This window comes from Agelaius phoeniceus, chromosome W (genome assembly GCF_051311805.1).
Source record: "Agelaius phoeniceus isolate bAgePho1 chromosome W, bAgePho1.hap1, whole genome shotgun sequence".
Taxonomy (NCBI): domain Eukaryota; kingdom Metazoa; phylum Chordata; class Aves; order Passeriformes; family Icteridae; genus Agelaius; species Agelaius phoeniceus.
The window spans coordinates 14317389-14339529 of NC_135301.1; the positions used below are offsets into that span (position 1 = coordinate 14317389).

Sequence of the window (22141 nt, forward strand, 5' to 3'; positions counted from 1 at the left end):
CGATCTATGCCAAGGAAGAACAGGGCCTCTGGGCAAGTCACAATGGGGTATTTTTACAACTCATTCCCAGTCAGGCTCTCTTCAGCTTCCAGTACAGTCAGTTGTTGGGATCCCTCTGTCATCCCAGAAATAGAGCGAGATTCTGCCCCTACATATCTTGATGGCATCAGGGTACATTGTGTGCTGGTGTCAATTGAGGCCTTATACTCTTGTGGGTCTGATGTGCCAGGCCATCAGATCCACACAGTCCAATAGATCCGATTGTCCCTTTCCTCCACCTGTCCAGAGGCAGGGTCCCACTAGTTCTGGTCATAGTACTCATTGCTCACTTTTTTAAAATATGAACTGGAGGTCCCTTCAAGACGATCAGAAGTAACATCAGCCCTTCTGTCTGAGGACTTGCCCAAAGGAAACTGGAGCAACATTTATCCTTGAGAGGTTGTTTTCCCTTTCAATCACATCTCTGTTCTGCTAGGGCAAATATGGGTTTTCCATCCCATTTCATATCTTCTCCATCATCATGTAGGTAAAAATGCAGGGTACCTCATGGTGTGGACTCTCTCCCTTGAGCAGGGAGGCACTTGTTTCTTGGTGCGTAGTGGCAGGGCATGGGACATTTGCTATTTAAATTGCTTGAGGTCCTCTTTAAATTGCTGGTGGTCCTTGGACAGTCTTTCCACAGCCAAGATGCTAGTTGGTAGGATGCCCTTCCTATAGCTGGAGTTGGGTAGTCACCTGAAGCACCGTTCTCCTTTTTTCATAGACATCAATGCCAATGAATTGGCATATGGCAATGGAATGCTCCATGCAAGCTTCCTCCACATGGATTGCGTACACCGGACTTCATCTGGATCTATAGAGTGATGCCTCAAAGAACCTAGAAATGAAACAACACACTTTCGAGATAATATTAGTATAGGAGTGTTGGAACCCTGGATGCTGAGAATTTTAAACTTTCTTTGCTGAAAGGCACAGACCCACAAGACAATACTACATTTGACCTGAGGCCATGGGGAGGCTTCCAAAATTGATTGATAGCACTGGGGTTGTGGGTGTGTAGTTTGAATAGGAGTGTGTAATATCACAGGGTGAAAAACATAGAGTTTAAGGTTTTAGAATATAGCAATATATATGGGGCAAGATGGAGGTTTTAGGGTGGTGGCTGGTCCTTCTTCTTCACCTTCTTCTTCATGGGTTTGGGTGGTGTTTTGTAATTGGACAGAAAAATCCTCATTGTGGGACACGAGGGATCAGTTATTGGGTTAAAAGGGAAATAACATAGGTGTCATTTCTTAATTGGATAGTTTAGCTTTAAAAGACCTTGTAGAGAAAGATAGTTAGCCATTTTGTAGCTTGTTAGTAGAATGCTGTAGAACTCACGACTTGTAAGACTGTAATATAGATAAGAAATAATAAACATTTGAGTCTGAACATGATATACTGTCTCGAGTGCTTCAATCCCAGCCTTGACAGAGACAGAAAAGAAGCCAAGAACCAGCATAGGAGGTAATATAAAGGCTGGTCTTTATTGGAGGCCTCCAAGGGGCAGATATGGAAAATGCCTAAATGCCTATCCCTGCACAGGGTGAATACAGTTTTATAAGTTTAGCAAATTAGCATAACTGACAAAAATCCCCAATTAGAGACATAAGTGGTGAGGTAATTCCTCCTGGTTCAACCCCTTTTTAAATCCTCCCCCCTCAGACAGAAACTAAACTTTGTTTATGAAAATGTGTCTTGAAGAGCTGGGTTTAAACTTGGTTCCAGGAAGAACCAAGGTAGGACTGGGGCCTTGGGCCCTCCACTTGGAGTCTGGAATGTGTTTTGTGTTTCTGCCTATCAAGATAGGGAAAAGTACTGGGGCTAGCTAGGAACTATATAACTATACAACAATAGAGCTAGAATATATGTGTAAAGAATATAGAGAATATAAAAAAACAAAAATCATTCTGGCAACAAGAGGACTGCTCATGATTTGAATCTTCATAGAGTACCTCCAGCACAGCTAATTCTCTCGGGTGCTGGATACCTTTCTTCATGGTGTTCCACTTGCCTGGATACACTGGTAGCTCATCCTTGAAAGGATACCTTTCCCTCATGCTTGACAGGAATCACCTTCAGAGGCTGAGAGCTTCTGTCCTCTTCCCAATGCTCACATATCAGGACAGGGATCCAGCTGCTTGGCTTCACTCCCCTCTAATTTCCAATTGTGGGTCTACTTCCTCTTCACCTCTCACTAAGAAAATGGATTTGGTCTTGGATTTCTTCTTCTGTATGGAGGCAACTGCTACTGACACAAGTTGTTCCTCTGGTTCAGCTGCAGTTTGAGTGGCCACTGTGCCAGTTGGTCTGCTTTCCTCCTCCTCCTCCCCCTGAGGGTGCAGTTTAATGTCAAACCTTGTCCAGTAAATAGTAGCCTGGGTTAAACACATTGCAAGAACTTTGCACCTCTCTGGACCTGCCACAGCATTTTCTTTGCAAATATTCTGTCATTTTATCAGTCCTGTAGTTGTTCAGGGGTGAACTTCCAAACCATTGGAGCAGAGAATTTCTCCAAAAACTGGTCAATTTTCTCCCATATTCCATGCCAGTCATAACTGTTCACCCTTGCTGCAGATCTCTGAATGACCGTCCTAAAAATCTTTTTTATAACTTTAAACATGGTGTTGACTGTACTAAGGAGACCTGATAGACTTAGCAACAAGTACATGCTTTCCTTAACATCCAAAGGGAATTCAAAATTCTCAAAAGCTGTTGTAACAGGCCTGAAGGAGGAAAAAAGGGTGAAAAGCTGGGGAAAAGCACCCTGCCTTGTTCTCCCTGCAGACTGGGTACAATTATTAATGAATTTCCCAGAGGTAGTGTGGGAGAGGGCAGAAGAGCAACAATGAATACACATCCCAAATAACACTCATTGCCCTTTGTGACGGTGTTCACAGGTGTTCTTAGATGAGGGAAGAGATGAGAATGTTGACTCTATGTTTCAGAAGGCTTGATTTATTATTTTATGATATATATTACATTAAAACTATACTAAAAGAATGGAAGAAAAAGTTTCATTTCAGAAGGCTAGCTAAGCTAAGAATAGAAAGGAATGAATAACAAAGGTTTGTGTCTCGGACAGAGAGTCCAAGCCAGCTGACTGTGATTGGTCATTAATTCCAAACATCTACATGAGACCAATCACAGATCCACCTGGTTGCATTCCACAGCAGGAGACAATCATTGTTTACATTTTGTTTCTGAGACCTCTCAGCTTCTCAGGAGGGAAAAATCCCAAGGAAAGGATTTTTTATAAAAGTTGTCTGCGACAGCCCTTGATGTTATCATGTCATAAGCTGATATCACACAGTACAGCAACAAAGCAATCCCAATCCCTCTCCCTGCTCTGAAAAAGATCATCATGAGGAGCCAAATGTTGCATATACAGGAGTATATACAGTGTTAGGTACCACAACCATGTGAACAGACCGAGCAACCTTGTGACCATTGGCTCTGTACCTAATACAACAAATGCTTAGATCAAATTTGGTTCCAAACCACTCTGGGCAAATCTTTTGTCATCTCAACCCTTTGAGCCCCATATTGGGCACCAAATAAGGCTGTCATGGTTTAGGAATGATATTCCCCAATTTAGTGTTCCCACTGAAACACTCCAAACCAGTGCCACTCACTCCCTCCCTCCTCTCTCTCTCCATGTGGCAAGCTGGAGAGAAGAATTGGAGGCACAAAAGGTAAAGACCATGAGTTAAGAACAATATATTACAAACAGCAATGAAGTAAGAAATGAACTATAACAACAACAATATTAATAACAGAGTGCATAAGATAGGCGAATGATTCACACGCAAGTGCTCACCATGTTGAACCCAGCGCTACCCTGACCATTCACTCTGACACCAGCCCAACTGGAAGGGACCCATCTCCCTCCACTCCCTGTGTATGGCATGAGGTGGTATAGAATAACCTCAGGGCCCTGGCCATGCTCCTCCTGGCTACTGCAAAAATTAACCCTGTCCTGGCTGGAACCAGGACAGGACATCATGCTGTCATAATATCGTGACCCGCTACATGTTCCTGATAAGCACTTTGAGACTCTCTGTATATGGGAATACAGCTAGAAAGCAGGACGGGGAGTACTGCTCAGCTTACCAACACAGATGTGCTAACTCTGTTAGGCCGCAAGCCTTGGCAAGCAGAACCCTGAAGAAGATATTGGCGTGCTTGGGTGTGCTTAGTATGCTTTATAACAAACCATGCAAGACCGTACATGCCTATGCGAGTCTGTACAAAGCTATGATTAAGCAATGTTACTAAGAAATGTAAATGTTGTAATTACTGCTATTTTCAGCTATAGCTGAAAAGGTATATATACTGAGCTTGTGGAATCAATAAATCGTCTTCATGCATGCAAACCATGGAGTCCCCATCTCTTCAATCGCCAACATATGTAGATATGAGGCCCATTATTTATCCTACATTCATGCTATGAATAGCTGAATATGAAACCATTAATTATTGTACATGATGCTTCAGTATAAGTCAGTCTATTGGGTCTGGTGGTAGGGGTGGAAATGCTGGGTCAAGAGAAGAAAGTAAGTTTGAAGAGTCCTTCATAACCCACTGTCCTCAATTTTTGGATAACACCCTGCTGCTCCTTGACCATTGCTCCTGGACTTTATTTTGGATTTCTTATAATCACTTGGACAAATGGGAGAAGACACAAGAGTTACTTGGCATAGGAAGAAAGAGATGCATGGAGGGTTTAGAGCTCCCTCCAGCCCCTTGCTGTTAAATCTGAGACTAATGCAGACCACAATTTTTCTCCTCCTGCTGTATAATTGCTTTGGAAATAAATCAATTGGGGAAAAAAATCCAGGCTGGGTACAGGCAATGGGCAGATATGTGTGCTGCCCAAAGGCTTTGCAGGGGATAGAGGAAAAGGAGCAAGCACAGGGAGAGATGCTGAGTTTGATATGCACCCAGAGCAGCAAGAGAAGCAAAACCAACCAGTGACATTCTAGAATTATCTTTGGTTATGATAAATATTAATTTTCATTACTTTATTTTGCTTATTTCCTGCTTTGTTGCCCAAAAGCCAACTTAAGGTACAGGCAGCAAGGCACAGAATCCAAGGGATATCACAGACATGAAACAAGAGCTTAATATGCCCCACAGATGGCATGGGTGTGTGAGGCAATAGTCAAATGGAAACACATATTAAGTTAAGGACAGAAATTCATGGTTTCAACTCTATATGTCCTGTCTTCCGAGGCAGAAAGATGGAGGCCCATGTAACACCTGCTCCAGAAAGCAAACTGTGGGACTATAGTAAAGCATGCTTCCCCCAGCAGATTGTGGGCAGCTGAGGACAGCCCTGTTTCCCCATCACCCACCATTGTCATAGAATCACCTAGCCTGGAAAAGACCTCCAAGATAATCAAGTTCAACTGTTAAACTCATGGACCAGTTATCAGAGGCACTATTTTTTCTCCCCCTGTGGAAGAGGCTAACAGCGGGCCTGTTAGCTAAAGGAGCGAGAAGAAGCTGAGAAGTAAGAAGAAACTGATAAGGAGATCTCTCTAAGGCTGTAACTAAGGAGACTGAGAGAAGAAAGATAAAAGAACTTTGCAGCTGGACGAAGCATTTTTAGAAAGTTAGTTAAGTCACTATAACTTCTCACCAATAGTATTATGTTGATTTATTGTGGCTAATAGTAAAGATAGAAGAAGCATAAACAATTAGAAAGTGTATAAAAGTCAGCCATGTTCAATAATAAAGTGTTGCCAACTGAGACTGCTTGTGGTCTCTGCTTTATGTCGTGACCGCCTCGACAGCGACATCCCCCTCCAGTTTTATTGTCAGTGATGGTTTTGGAGTAAGCAGTCAACCAATGCTGCATACGCCAATAAACAAATGTCCTGGGCTGATTTTATGATGCTTGTATGCCCATTCGTCTGTTTAGCCCAGAAATAAGTTTTGCACCTTTAAGACTAGTTCTGAGAGCAAAGAGGGGGAAAGAAGAAGAGCACAGTTTGTTTTCAGAAACTGCACTCACTTGTCCACATTCCTGCTCCTGGATTGTGCTGTCTGCAGCACGGACAGACAGCAGGACAGAACTCTCCTTTGCTTTTAGTTAGTTTTTAACTAGCTAAGGCAGAGATGTTCCCTGGACTGTGGTTTTTCTTTTTCTTGGAAGTGTTTAAACCGGCTCTGGACTGAACACCCAGAAGAGCACCAGCAGCTTGCACCTGTGGCCCACCAGGCCAGGCCTGGGCCACGGCATTTCCAGCACTGGAGGGACCGATAACAGACTGAGTGAGCCCACGGAGGGGACTTTCTGAGTTTGTCATCTCTTTTGGAATGGCAAGAGGTTTTATTGTCTAATATTGTTCATTTTTTGTGCTGGTGAATGCTTTGCCTGTGAAATAAACAGGTTTTTTTCCACTTTTCTCCAAGGAAATCTTTTCCCCAACCAGTTGGGGGAGGGGCCGCTTAAATCTGTTTTCTAGAGGAACCCCTTTAGAGGTTTTCTCCCAAATTTGCCCTAAACCAAAACAAAAAGTTACCCAGGATAATTAGTAAATACACAAATTATTTCAGTCTATGTTGCAATCAGAAACCAGGACTGAATACCTCAGCCAGAAATAACCGACTCAGGGAACATGACTTAACTTGGTATCTCTAGTGCTGAAATAGACCCTCCACTGTAAGACCCTCTGAATTCTCTTCATGACATGGGGATGCTGCCACAAGCAACCCACACTCCTTTCACAGATAGTGAAATGGAGGTTTTGGGGGGTTTGCTTAAGTTAGCGATATGAATTAAGCATTTAAATTTTAGCTTGTAGAATTATGTGTTGAATTTTGACCTTTTACTTAAGAAACCTCTGCCATGGTACAAAGGGCATAGGAAAATGCAAATTTCTGAAGCTTCTTGAGATAAGGGACAATACCAAGAGAAGACCAGGGAATGCAGAAACCCAGATAAAGGAGCTCCTCTGTCTCCAAGCTGATCAAAACCGACAGACGTACTCAGATAAGCACCAAGGGACCACAGCGCACGTGCAAAGGAGAAAAGTTCAAAAGTTCAATCATGATGAAGACCACAACCTTCGGCCTCAGAGACCACCAAATACCCCTGTGCGACCACCACAGCAAACAACGCATGCTCAGAAGGGCGTGGATCTAATTACCATGTGAGGAGAGGACAGGCAAGGCCAGGGGTTGAATATGCATGAAGAGATTGTGTAATGTAATGCATATGGAACATCTTTGTGGATAAAGATGTGGGGGGCACAAGCTTTCATGAGAGCTATCTCGTTTGTGCTGGGTGCTAACATACATACCCACTTCATAACTACATCAGGTTGTGGAGTCTATTTATTCCACATATCGCTTCAATAGGCCCTGGAGTGAGACACTGTAATTACACTTACAGCTCATGAAATGGGAATGAAGAGCAACTTGACAATGCCCTCAGTGCCATGTTATCTATGGCAACCATTAAAGATGTGCACAGACAAAATTGCAGGTACACTTCTGTTCTCCTCTCATCAACTGAGTTCAAAAGGAATTTGATAGCAGCTCAGCTCCTGTCCTAATGCATGCTAGGACCAGGCAGGGTGATGCTGCAGGTATCTAACCAACAAATTTTATCTCATTACCTGCAACATGTTGAGAAGCAGACTCCGGAATTTGGTTCCTTCCACCATGAAGAGGGCCATTTTGTCACAGAGCTTAGCTGCAGTGGAAGCAAAGCTGCGGTCCATCACTGCTTTCTGGTAGATGGTCTTGACTATCTCCCCCAGCATTTCCTCAGAGCTGGTAGAGTTCTGGGCCTCGTCTATGAATGTGGTGAGCTTGGAGTCAACGTCACTGCTGTTGTTCCTCATGCTATTGAGAATTTCAATTAATTTGTCCATTTTATTCTTTTCAGGATTGGTGATTTCCACTGTGACTTCGTCCTGGTCCATGAAAAGGGAAAGACAAGGCGTCTGTTACACAAGGAAAAAACAGACATATCAGCCTTTGTCTTTCCACAAACAGAAAAGGGGGAAGGGGATTGGAGAAACATTTAAACAGACATAGAAAAAACAAAGCATCTTTTAGCAACACAATGGTATAATCTCAGCATTAAAAACCACAAGTAAATGAATCCTGTCCCAGAAATGCTCTTTGTCCATTTCCCACAGCACTCAATCCCAAAGTCTTCCCCCTCAGCTCAGGGAGAAGATTTCCTCAAGGGTCCTGATCCAGGATGTCAAAGTCTGACTACCCCTGACTGCCTTTGACATCTTGGACTGATTTCTCTGTGTGTCTGCGACATGGTGATAATTGATTTTTTTTTGTCTCTATTTTGAAAGTGCACCAATGTTTGCAAAATGCTCAGATAGCAATTCTACAAAAATGTCTACTTTTTAATATACTCATGAGGGGAAAAGGAGGGGCAGACACTGACCTCTTCTGTGTGGTGAGCAGTGACAGGACCCAAGGGAATGGCCTGAAGTTGTGTCAGGGGAGGTTTAGGCTGGATATTAGAAAAAGGTTCTTCACCCAGAGGGTGGTTGGGCACTGGAACAAGCTCCCCAGGGAAGTGATCACAGAACTGAGCCTGACAGAGTTCAAGAAGCATTTGGACAATACTCTCAGGCACATGGTGTGACTCTTGGGGTGTCCTGTGCAGGGACAGGAGTTCGACTCAATCCTTGTGGGACCTTCCAAGTCAGCATATTCTGTGATTCTGTGATACATTTAATGATTTAAATTGAGATTAAAGATGTCACATGATCCCAGCATTTGAAAAACTCTTAAAACATGCTATATAATACAAAACTGCAACAATTTTTTGGACAACCCCAATGCCAAACAGCAGTTAGAGTTGTCCAAAACTCCCATCAGGAGGCCAGTTGTGTTGACAATACCCACTCACCACCCAATATTGGGTGCTTATGTGATGTGTTACTTATAAGAATGTAAATTCACAGGAAGAGCATTAAAATGAATCATCTGAAAGTCTCTTCTATATTCATATTGCTTTAAAGAACATGAAAATAACTAACAAAATCTCTTTCTCCCCCTCATGCCACATACATAAATAGTAAATGCTCATGCATTCAAAGGTATACATTTCCAACATGCACTCCCATGGAGTTGTATATGTTCAGGTTATTTTTGCTACTTATTTTGGAAATGTCATTGGAGATACCCTTACAGATTAATTTTCTAGTCTGACAAAAAAAATCTCTAGAGAAAGAATCTGAGTTTTACAGGGGGCAAATAAAGAGATCTACAAATTCTTCAGAAATCTGATGCTGAACATTGTTTCAAAAAAGTATTTCTCCTCTGTCACTTGCATACAATAGTTTTGTTGTTGTTAGGTTATTGGAAGGAAGTGGGAAAGATAGGGTCATTTCAATTCATTGCTGAGATAAATGAATATCAATACTGAAGTAGCTGACTACAGCTATTCAGCACTCAAAAGTCAAAGCTTGGGATTTAGCTCTGTAATTGTAGAGAGACAAATTGACTTTTTTTAGACCTCTTTGCAAAGTTGATGAGCTCTGCAGACTGGAAGGGAATCAGTTGGGAGGTGTACCCACATTGTAGCTCACGTGTGAACCAGCTTTCCCCAAGGGTGTGCAGGAAAAGAGTTCCCAGTCTTTGAAGAACTCAAGCTGGTAGCAACCTCAACCAAGAAGTCAAGCTAAGAGACTTAATTGAGTGAATAAAAGGACTTCTGAAGAAGCATGAAAACACTTTGAGAGAAGTGTTGACACTAGGAGATTAAGATGCATTGATGGAAAGTTTTCTTGAGCCCAGCCCGCCCTTTGTATGGAAAATAGCCAACAGCCAGACTTGAAAAACGGGAAACTCAATGTTTCCCTAAGAAATAATACCTTTTCTTTTAGTCTCCTTCGCAGCCTGTCTTTGGAAGACTGAAGCAAATTGATCTTGGGTCTTTCCCTAATGCGTTCATGAATACTGTCTTTCTGCTTGGTCTCTGACTCTTGGATGTACTGCTGAGACTGCTTCTCCATATCCTCCAGGCCTCGGTGCATCTCCAAGGGAATGTGAACTGCACAGATGGCGGTGTCCTTGATTTTCAAGTTCTCTGTCTCTTTGGCATTTCTGTGTGTTTCTTTGTCATTGGGCAAGTGCTTCTGGTTGTGATGCCATCTCCGGTTCTGACTGCAGCCATGGTGGCCTGTCCTACCTGAGGAGTGAAGGGCCTGGCCTCCTTGGTAGAGCTTCTGGTGGTCCCTGTTGTGTTTGGTGCCACCTTGCTGATGATCTGCATGCTGCTGAGACTTGTTCCCACCAGGAAGTCTCTGCTGTCGCCTAGAAAGTCAAAGAAGGTCATTAGTTCACTCTTTTCTGCATGGCCCTTTTTGGTCAACACATCTGTCTCACCAGACTGGTCCTTGGTGGGTAGGCTCTGTGGGTGTCCCTACTACAGGAGGAGAGCCAATTTCTTGACATCTAACACAATCTCACACCTCAATCTTTCAGCAACAGAGATATTTCAGCTGAAAGTTTTCATGAACAGTTAGATAACATTGCTTTGGTTACCAGGAAAATCTCTCCCAGGCTTCTGTGTTTTCTGTGTTGCTTCTATACTGAACTGGGGAATATCTGGTTAGTCCCAGCTGAGCAAGGGGAAGTCAGGCAAGCAAGAAATATCAGGAGATTTTTTTTTTTTAGAAGACTTAAGGACCTCCTGATACACCTGGCCTACAGCATCATTTGCTCGTCTTGCCTGCCCTCTCTGCTGTACTAACATAGCATACTGCTGCATGGATTTGCAATGAACCGTTTACAGCGTATAAGGAATTTCTAAGTGGAAAAAAATAAGCTAAAAAGTAAATTGCCAAATAAACCAGATGCCCACACTAAATGGTTTTGTTTGGCCTTTTGTAGTGAATTGACCCCAGCTGGATGCCAGCCACCCACCAAAGCCTCCCTATCACTCCCTTCCACAACTGGACAGAGGAGAAAAAATATAACAAAGGGTTCATGAGACCAGGAGAGATCACTCAGCAAAAACTGTCACTGGCAAAAAAAAGCTCAAATTAAAGATATTAATTGAATTTATTACTAACAAAATCAGAGCAGGATAATGAGAAGTAAAATAAGACCTTAAAAAAACACCTTTCCCCCCTGCCCTTCCCAGCTCTACCTCCACTCTCAGCAGTGCAGGGAGACAGGGAATGGGGGTTACGGTCAGTTTATCAGGTGTTATTTCTCCTGCTGCTCAGAGAAAGGAGTCCTCCTGCTCCAACATGGGATCTCTCCCACTGGAGATAGTTCTCCATTAACTTCTCCAATGTGAGTCCATCCCATGGGCAACAGTTTTTTTACAAACTGCTGCACTGTGGGTCACTTCCACAGGGTGCAGTTCTTCAAGGATAGGCTGCTTCAGCATGGGGTCCTCTCTCCCCAGGGGTCACAGCCTCCTCTCAGACATCTACCTGCTCTAGTATGGGTGTCCTCCACAGGCTGTGGGTGGATTTCTGCATCCCCATGGATCTCCGTGGGCTGCAGGGGGACAGCTGCTTCACCATGGTCTTCACCACGGGCTGCAGAGCAATCTCAGCTCTGGTGCCTTGAGCACCTCCTCCCCGTCCTTCTCCCCTGACCTTGGTGTCTGCAGAGTTGGTCCTTTCACATGTTCTTACTCTGTTCCTCTCTGGTCACAATTACAACTGTGCCATAACTTTTTTTCCTTCTTCTTCATCTTCTTCTTAAATATGCTATCACAGAGGTGTTGCCACCATTTCTAATTGGCCCAGTCTTGACCAGTGGCACATACGTCTTTGGAGATACCAGGGATTGGCTCTGGCTGACATGGACGAAGCTTCCAGCAGCTTCTCACAGAAGCCATCCTTGTAGTGCACCCCCCTCCTCCCTCCCCCGCTACCAAAGCTTGGCCATGTCAACCCAATACACCTTTCTTTATGCATGTCCTTCATCATTGCTACACCAGGACAAGACACATGCATGGATGAAGAAGCTGAGTATCATGCTTGGCTCTGGCAGCATGGGGTGCTAGAACCATTGCCTCCAGACAGCAGGCTAAATGCATACAGCTCCAAACAGGTAACATGGAAATTCAACAGCCACAAAGAGGAGGAACTGTCCACAAATGGTTGTCTCGAGAGACTACAGTGGCTCAGAAGGGGCAAGCAAGCCCATCTGCTGGCTAGAACTGGTAGCTGAGATGATAACTCCCCCCCAAAAAACAGTTGAAAGGAAAAAAACACTTTGACAGCCTCAGACATTTCATATTTCCACATAGGCTGCAGCTTGATTGTCCTGAGCAGAGAAGGCAGAGACAGAATGCCATCATCAAGGATGCAACTAAGGAGGAAATTGTCTTGACATGGAGTGCTTTCACCCAGGACAGTGCAGGGTTAGCTCTAAGCAAGGCAGCACGTCCCTGCCTTTCCAATGCCTCTTTAATGCTCAGTCTTGACTCTGAGAGCATGTGAGATGCTTTAATGCTCAGTCAGACGAAGGAATTGGCCATTCACAAATACATTTCATGGTCAACAGCTAAACAGTTGCTAACGTTGCTTGCCAAAGCCATCTGCCCATGGAATCTGTATTCCTTGGCATCCCCAGGAGTTAAAACCTATATTTGAGGCCAACTGGCTCTTAACCATAAAGTGTGAGGGTTCATGATTGGCAAACATGGGAGGAAGAGGCTTAGTGGCAGTGGCAGGAATTTGTCTTTAGTCTCAAACCACCAGAACCAGTTTTCTGAGATATTCAGTGTAGGGTTTTTGTTTGGGTTGTTTTGGGTTTGGTTTTTTGTTTTTTGTTTTTTGGTTTTTTTTCAAGTTGAATGGCAGGGAATAAAAAAGAAAAAAAAAGTGGGGGAGAAGTTTTCCTGTTAGCTGAAGCTTACAAGCAGTTTATGAGTACAGATTCTCCACATCAAGTTTTCCTGGCATTTCTTTGTTTCCTCTCAGTAACACAATCACATAAACCATTTTGTAAAAACCAGCTCTTATTAAAAGGGGAATGTCAAAATACAAGTTAATTAAAACCCTTATCTAGTACTAAGCCCTCGCATGCTTAAGCATGCAAGTTGTGCTTTCTGTGGCTTTGCTCTTCTCTCAAACATCTAACTGTTTGGGTACACTTCCAGCCTTGGGTTATAAAACAGACAGACTGTTACTTTATTTAAATGGAAAATATTGCACAGAAATTATAAAAGTTGCACACAGACACAGCTTTAATTTCAGCAGAGGTAAGGGAAAATGCCTGGAAATGAGCTGGAAACCAAACTGCTGTGAATTTCTGCAAGAAATGCATGTGGGGAAAGTTTTTTCCTAAAGACATAATGATATTAGAATCAAAACTGTTTCTGTTTAATGGCTGTGAAAGAAAAAAATGTTTAAGATTAAAAAAAGCCCTAGTTAAGTCAATGTGGAATATGCAAGATTGTTCTATTTGGGGCTTTTGTACTAGATGGGGAGAGGACAGGCAGCTCCATCCCTGTGTGGGACAGCTAAAAGGTGATATCCCCATGGCAAGGGGCAGAGCAAACAGACTGAACCTCTGCAGTCACTGACAATAGGATGGAAAACCACAGAGTTAAAAAAGTTAAGGAATAAAGATTGCAAGAAAGAAAAGGCAAAGGAAGGAGAATGGTAAACAAGGATCAATGTCTGTGACTTGGCAGCAGGCAGAGGTCTAGACAATTATCCAGCATTCAAGCAAAGACTCGCATGCTTTTATCTTCCCAACACTCCAGCAAAGAAGAAAAGCCAAGAAGAAACAGGATCTGCAGAGAAGAAGAGCCAAAGCAGGAAGAACGGGACCCAGATTGTGAGATTCACATTCTCTGAACCTGAGAGCAGCAGTGAGAGAAGCAGAGAAAAGAATGATCAAAACAATTCTTATCTCATTTGCTGTTCCTGTGTTGTGCCAAAGTAGAATGCAATATAAAGATTGTTTACCCAAAGTAATAGTGTTTTGTTTCCTTGGCCTATCAGGGCCAAGTACGTGTGCAGACTGTCAGTCAGCAGACAGTCACAAGATTCTGGGCAGTTGAGTTGAGTTGGGTGCTTGTGCAGATTCAGTTTAGATGTAGTGTAATATAGTATAGAATAATATAGTATAATAAAGTAATTAATTAGCCTTCTAATAAGATAGAGTCCTCCTCATCATCTCCCCCATCGTAGGGGTCGCCCTGCTTTTACTATACCAGATCTTGAAACTTTTTTCAATGCACAGCATTGCAAAGCCTGGGAGGTTGGGATGACCCATCCTTGTTCTTAGGTTTAACCAAGGTCCTGGGGACATAGAGAGCCCCAGGAAGGGGCAAGTTGGTGTACCAGGGCATCTTGCCCCCCACAAGAGTTTATCTATTGTTTGTTAAATGATCAGATAACTCAAACAGGACAAGATGTCTTATAGTGAGTTATTTTGGCACCATGGAGTTAACACTGGTCTGGCATCTCCCAACTGCCAATAAACATCTTACTGTTGAAGTGATATCTGGAAAGATAAGCTCGATTTCTAAGAGATGCCTCACTTTATGACTATAAGAGTAAAGGTATCTCTGTACATTATCATAATTTCTGTGGTAAGTTACATTTAACTCCTAATCAATACTATTTCTTTTGCTAGCTTTAATACAGGTACCTTGATATCGTGCACTGTTTTATGTTACGCTGTAATCTACTAGTAGTTCTTTTTAGTTTTATACTGTGGTAACTCTAATTAAGATCTTTCATCTGTTATCGTTTGTCTGTTTAATAAATAATTAATTTTTATAAATAGACCTGATCTGCCATTACTAGAACTTGGGGGCCAGAGTGATTCCTTAAATTCAAACTGTTGCCAAAATTTGAGGCCAATGCAGGGCCTTTCTGAAGCTCCCACTCGTCCTGTGACAGTTGGGGACCAGGGCACCCCACAACATGCACCCACTGTGGGTTGAGTTGATGGTAACAACCTCATGCTTGTTCAAGGGCAGGAATGTAGGAGCACAGATGGCAGCTTGGGGTGACATGCCAAGCTTAGGAAACCAAACAATGTAGGAACCCAGATGCACTTTCCAACCCAGGCTTTTAGGTTGTGATGCTGAAGGGAAGAACAACTGAAGCTTGAATCACACAGCAACATCTCCAAGAAAAGCAAGAATTCACCCCATTAAAAATGCTGCAGTTACTGGGAAATCTTTCTTCTGTCCCTCTCTGCTCATCCTTTGGTGTAAGGACACAGTGCCTTGTGGGGAACTCTACTTCAGCTAGAAGAAAAAATATGTAGATAGCACAATAGTCTCTAACATCTTGACTACATTCAACATTAATTATTTTCACTTCAAAGGCCAAATTCCAATTCAGCTCAAAACTCCCCCTGACTTCAGTAGGACCAGGGATTCGGCCATTGGTCAATGTGGAAACTAAACAGACATTCAGTCACAAAAAAAACTACAGAAGTATTAAAAACCAAGGGGAGATAGTCATGATTACCAAGCTGGAAATAGGATGGTATTGTTTCTGTGTGGAAACGCATCCAGCTGGGATAAATACTGGTTTGGCCTCAGTGTCATATACAGGATGCATCAACCTGAGAGCATGGGAAACAGGATACTGAACGGGGGACACCTTTTCAGGTCATGGCAAGAAGAGTGTGGTCATGGGAATTAGTAGTATGCTAATAGAACTATCCTATATTTGGTCGAGTTTCTAGTTCTTGTCCTCAGTTGGTTCGGAACCTGTTACAAATGAGGTCTTGTTCCGAGTTCACATTCATGATTGGACCCTTGCCCTCAGAAGACTCCTATACCTTGTGGCATTTACCACACCCCCCTGTCTTTGGATCTTGCCCCCAAACTGTGCAGTTTCCACATTTGTTATTTTGTTGTTAAAGTCTTTATTTTTTGGGCAAGACCATCACACCCATTCCTTTATTTCACCAGGTTCCCCCTGGCCAAGCCAGATCAGGGGTCGTAGCGAGGAAGACTGCGACATTTCTGCTATCATTCCTCCACCAATTTTTAAATTTAATTAACTAAATGAGATACCTTTCAACAGAATTTATATCTGACAAATGTCTACTCTGTCAGAGGAGCTTATGGAAACAAATCTAAGGCTTTAGCTGTCTTAGTGATTACCAGTCTACATGCTCAGAAAAACAGGATTCCTGCAAGTTTTTTACAACATGATTTCCTTCCAAGGAAAGGGGCTGGAAGGCACAAGGCTGAAGAAAATAACACAAGACACATGGACAGCTGTGGTCTAAAACACAATTGGTCTGTTCCATCAGCCCTGCTCATAGCCCCCTGTGCTAGTTTAAAAGTAAACTGGCAGGAGAAATGAACCCCACTCAACTACCTTGAGAGAGATTACAAGGCAGAGTTACAATCTCCTAAAGAGATTACAATGAATACAATGATACAGAGAAAACTGGTTTCAACCCACAAAAGCAGAGTATAACCTGGCACCCTGTTGGTCAGTGATGGTCACAGTCCTATTGAAGTTCTGGTCCTGCTCTGGATTCATTGAGTGGTACCAGAAGTCCCCAAGCCTAAAGATTATATACGCCCAGGTGCAGGTGGGGAATGCTCAGTACCTCCCCCAGGGTGGGGAGTTTCACAATGGAATGATGTAATACTGCAAGTCATGGGATATTTTGGAAGTCTTTCATAGTCTAAGTCATTGCAGCTACCTATTCTGCTAGTGACATTGTCTTGGGGATGGTTCATAATGATAAGGTATCTCATGATCATTTGTGCTCAAAAATTGTCATTGTATTTTTAAGATTTCCTGGCCACGAGGTGGGGGGGCGGTGCTGCCCAGGCAGTCTTTCTTGCCTTTATGGTGTAGGATCAAAGATATTGCATGAAGGGAAGCAGCAGCGAGAGCTGGCGCCAGAAGGAGGTGTGGTTCTCTTGCTGAGCGCAGGAGGAAGAAGTCGGAGGTATGGTGCTGCAGCAAGCAGTCAGTGGCGTGGTGGCCACAGCAGCCTCTGTGTGCTTTGCTCTGGTATTTTTGTTGCACTGCGGTCTCGGCACAGCAAGCCTCCCTGCTTTTTCCTGCTTTCTTGCCATTTGGGATGAGTCCAGAGCCAATGTGTGGGTTGTCATCTGAGGCCAGGGCCACTCCTGCCAGTTCCCTTTCTGCACAGTAGCAACATCACAACCAAGCCCTGCCCACATCCCTACTGTGTGCCGGCTGCCGTAGGTGGTGCCAAAGACCGATCGCCATTTGAGTGAGACCTTGAGGGAGTCGTCCTTTCCCCCCATTCTCTCCGAGTCTCCATTGACCACCGGGAGAGGTTCTGGGCTAGCATTGGAGCGCCCCCTGAAGCCGCAGGAGAGTTACTGCAGCCTCTCAGCCTTGCCTGAGCCACCAGCGCCCTCTGATGGTTGTAGTCATAACTACACCAAAGGGGAAATGGCTTAAAGGGTGAGGAATTTCTGTTACTGTTTCTTTTCATTGCTTATTCTGTCTTGCTATATATATTTTCTAATAAAGAACTGTAATTCCTTTTCCCATATTTTTGCCTGGAAGCCACATAATTTCGAAGTTATAATGATTTGGAGGGAGGGGTCATCTTTCCTTGGCAGACATCTGCCTTTTAAACCAAGACAACAGTCGAGTCCATTATGCCTCATTAACAGAGATGACCCCTCAGGCTGGGTGTGAATGTGCTGGTGCTTCCCAGGAGGGAGTTATCACAGCTGAGTCATTTATGTGAAGAAAAAAAACCACTAGTCTGCCTCCAGGGTTTGCTTCTTTTCCTAATCTCATTTAACATCCAGATTGTAGCCTGAGGTGTTTGGTGTGCACTGGGCAACTACTGCAAACAATCCATCGTTAACAGTTTATCAGGACTGATGTAGAGGGGAGTAGAATACACTGGTTACACCCACATAGTGCTAAACTGGTGCCCTACTCCTGTGTCATAGTTTGACATGGGAGTAATTTAGGGAAGTGATGCAAAAGCTTTTTGTGTAACTGACAGTCTGTTGAACCACTGAGAAGCTGGACACGCCTCTGTGAAACACACATGTTAAAGACTAAAGAAACCCGTGAACTTCCTCTTTCTTTCCCAGCCAGCAAGAAGTTAACATGCCCTGTGCCCGCTGGACCCCCTCCTGGGTCGGGCTGGGCAGGCTCTGCCGTGGGGGGGCTAGGCCCCTCTCCAGGGGGTCCAGGGGATGCTGAACCCCGTTCTGGCTGGGCTGGGCCCCAGCAGTTGCCAGGCAGAAAGGCGAGGGAGGCTGCGGAGCCCTGGCCAGAGCAGGGCTGACTGCGGCTGTTAAAATCTTGCCATCAGGTCCCCTCCCCCCAGCGCAGCTGAGACCAGAGGTGGCCCTGCAGCCCGTGCAGTGTGGCCCTGCAGCTGGAATGGAACACAGAAAATACCAAAAACCAACCATGAAGATGATCCTGTCACAGCCCCAGCCGCAGCTCCAGCCACAAGTTACCAGCAGGTCAGGTGACCATTTGAAGGGCCCAGGCAACACGTTAACTCTTTCAGTGCTTCAATCCTCCCTCGAGTGAGAGAAAGGAACAAGATGCAAGCATGTAAAGGAACAACATGAAGACATTGAAGTCAATGAGGAAGAAGTTAGGTCCCAGATGGGAGGGATGAGAAGATGCCTTGATTTTGGAGCTGAAAGCCTCTTGTAAGCTATGGAGAAAAGACTCTTTTTCCCTATAACACATGAAACTATGGGGAGATGAAGGGTTCAAATTGATATCGAGCAAAGGCCTCCATGCTAAAGTAAGTGGATGTTAAAGTTGCTGTGATCCCATGAGAAGTTTGAACAGAGATAGAAAGAAGAGTAGTCCTGTGCCCCCAGGAGAAGAAGATCTCTGTTCCCAGGAATGAAGTTGATTTTAGGAATAGATAATGAGAACTTTTGCTTTTGAACAGCTCATCTTTAAAACAGTACTCCATAAGTCAACATGGCCCATAAACAACTTGTGGGAAGACTTGTGGAAAATGGGAGGGGCTTCACGATAGCAGATTTCCCCTGGGCTGCTGCTATTCGTGATGAAATTGAGAGCCATAAGAGAACTGTTTTTTCCTCTTGTGGAGAAGTCTCCATAACATTAACAAGAGGGACTTCTCTCCCTAAGTGAACTGCAAAAAGACTATTTTAGAGGTGGTAAACTGACTGGAAATTTGAGGTTTTGTTTTTTTACATTGTCAGTGGGGAAAAAAAGGTTGTGGGGGGAGGACAAGTGTTCTGAAGGGTTTGTTTTGATTCTTACTACTTATTTTTTACTTTTAGTTACTGTTAATAAAATTTTCTTTATGCCCTTTTAAAGTTTTGAGCCTGCTTTGCCTTTCCCCTAATCCTATCTTCCTATCTCACAGCAGGAAGTGAGTGCATGGGTGATTGGCTGGCACTGAAACCCACCATACTCATCAGCGCATTGGTTGGGAAAATCTCAAAATTGGGAAAATCTTAAATTGGCGAACCAAAACCACTATATCCTGTGACTAGGACACCCCTCAAGGGAGACAAGTCCTCTGAGAACCCCCAACATTTGTCTAGCATGTGAAGAGCTTGAAGACAATGTGGGGTTACATTCTCCCGGTGGTTATATGGAGATTTGGTTAGGCAGTTCTTAAAATTACTGAGAGGTAAGGAGCTACATTAGAGTACAAGTCTGATGAGGAGCAGCTGAGGGAGCTGGGGGTATTCAGCCTGGAGAAAAGGAGGCTCAAGGAAGACCTCACTCTCTACAACTACCTGGAAGGAGGTTGTAGCCAGGTGGGGCTCTGTCTCTTCTCCCAAGCAACAAGCAACAGAACAAGAGGAAATGGCCTCAAGTTGAGTCAGGTAAGGTTTAGATTTGATATTAGGGAAAATGTCTTCCCCAAAAGGGCTGTCAAGCATTAGCACAGACTGCCCAGGGCATGGGTGGAGTCACTATCCCTGGAGAGATTTAAAAGATGTGTAGATGCAGCACTTGGGGACATGGTTTAGCAGTGGGCTTGGCAGTGCTGGGTTAACAACTGGACTCAATGTTCTTAAAGGTGTTTTCCAACCTAAACGATTCTGTGATTCTATACATCCTCAATGACACTTGGGACTTTTACCCCATGATGCTGAGCATCCTGTATGGCCAAACAGACTGAGATCCTGTGCATGTGCTCAGGGACTGGGTGCTCTGGACATACTGGTTCTTAACATTGAAGAACCTTCCTGGACACCACTCTTGCCCTCAACCCCAAGCAATTCTCCCATAGGACAAAACTCTCCAAGGCACATTACATGCCTTGAAGGGAAAGGATTCTGGTTTTGTCCTGTTTTTTTGCAGAGCCTGATCCCTGGTGGGCATGGCTGGGGCCACCCAGCATTTAATAACTTATTTGGGCTTGCAGCTACTCAGGCAAAAGGTTGAGAATGAAGAGCATTGCTATGGCCAAGGGATGCATCCTTTGGCCATGGGATCTGGGCATCCTTCTGCATCCCCTTCATTCTTCTGGTGAGTGAATGAAAACATTCCTCACTGCATTTGGCAGACAATAAATTTCTCTCCACTTTTCTGCCCAGGCAGGATTTCATCTACGTGCCAGGATCAGGCTCAGGAATATGATGCTAAGTCTTGGTAGTATGTCATGATCAGTTTTGCTATTAACATACCTGCAATTAAGTAGCAACTGCCATTATAAGGGTCAGATTAGGATCTGCTGCAGAAATGGACTCTGTGGGACCTTCCATTCCCATAAGGACCCAAGATCCCACTTACGTGCAACACCCCTCAAAGCTGGAGGAACAGACCTTCCACAAGTCATGCAACAACTGTACCTGCAAATGGAGTACTGGTGGGGCTGGCTCTATGGGATAAAGGACCACCTTTTCCCACCTTCTTTTTGAAAATCCCACTGCAATTCTGCATTGAGGGAGGGAAATTATAAAAACCTCTTAGTCACCACTGAAAGAGCTAAATTCACAGAGATTGATAGCAGCTGGATTCTTCCCAGCTGTACTAGCTAGCTGTCTAGAATACTCAGCCTGAAAAGGGAAAGGGCAGGAAGAAACTAAATCCTCTGAAACATACCAGTAACAAACCAATTTATGCCTTTCTGTACTAAGCATATTCCAGCCAGACCAGCTGCTTCACCTTGTGCAATGCAGCTTCACTAATAACTGGACTGGTACCCCCAAGCAGGCACTGACAGAGGGATTTGGGCAAGGCAGTGCTGCTGAAGTAAAAAATGCCCATCATCACTGGCTTTGGGCATCTAAGGGACATTGTGGTCCAAACTGGAGGGCCTGAAGGACCCCAGTTAAGAGCTGGTGGAATTTTATAGCATTTGAAACTGGTCCTGGAGGTCTGGGGAATATTGTTATGAATATGAGGGGGAAGGTCTGAATTTCTATTCTAGAGGCCTGACTTCCCCCAAAAGTATTCTTCACCAAGCCTATCTCCATCAAAGGCACTCTGATGTTTTACACTCATGTATAATAGTAACTCAGAATTGCTTTGGTGCAGGGAGTATCAGAGTCCACACAAAATTTTATCAAAAACCTCAAAACCCCATAGAAAGCAACAACCACCAGCTCCAAGGATGAAGAACATGAGACTTATATGTGTTTTTCCTTTGACGTTATCTTTAAAACTGGTTTAAATTTGGTCCAGTTTAATTTCTGAATTTTCCTCAGATGAGAAGGGAACAAGATGTCATGTTCACTTCTGAAAACAAAAATGAAGTTATTCACACTTCTTTTATGCCTTTCTGTCACTAGGGTTAAAGACTATCCTGATCACTAGACTGAGGCCATGCATCTGGATGGACACAGCATTTTGGAAGCGTAGAAAATCCACCTGTCAAGATGGTGGTGATCAGGATTTAAAATCATCTTTGAACAGCTGAGATGCAGTGTGTGCTTTAGATGTTACATGTATACATCTTTGAAAATATACAATGAACTCCAGCAGAAAAGCACAGCCAACAAAACCAACACTATGGGGGGTAGAGATGTTTCTGATGAGTCTCACAGCATCTGGCTGCTGGGAAAAACCTTATGAAACCTTCACATGAGCTACCTATATGGGCACAACTCTTGTCACCACCTTGGTCCTGGAGTACAGCTGCTGTTGACAACCCTCCTTTGGGTCTGGACAATTACATCTGTCTTGTTTGCTAGAGTTGA

General features: G+C 43.8%; 1 protein-coding gene across 1 annotated transcript in view; it reads right to left on the reverse strand.

Annotated features, from left to right (window-relative positions):
- LOC129132424 (CBP80/20-dependent translation initiation factor-like) overlaps positions 1 to 22141 on the reverse strand; it is a 376676-nt gene that overhangs the window by 105948 nt on the left and 248587 nt on the right. The window contains 2 exon segments of the mRNA XM_077193174.1: positions 7668 to 7997; positions 9900 to 10341. Of these exon segments, the coding sequence (XP_077049289.1) occupies positions 7668 to 7997; positions 9900 to 10341 (772 nt within the window).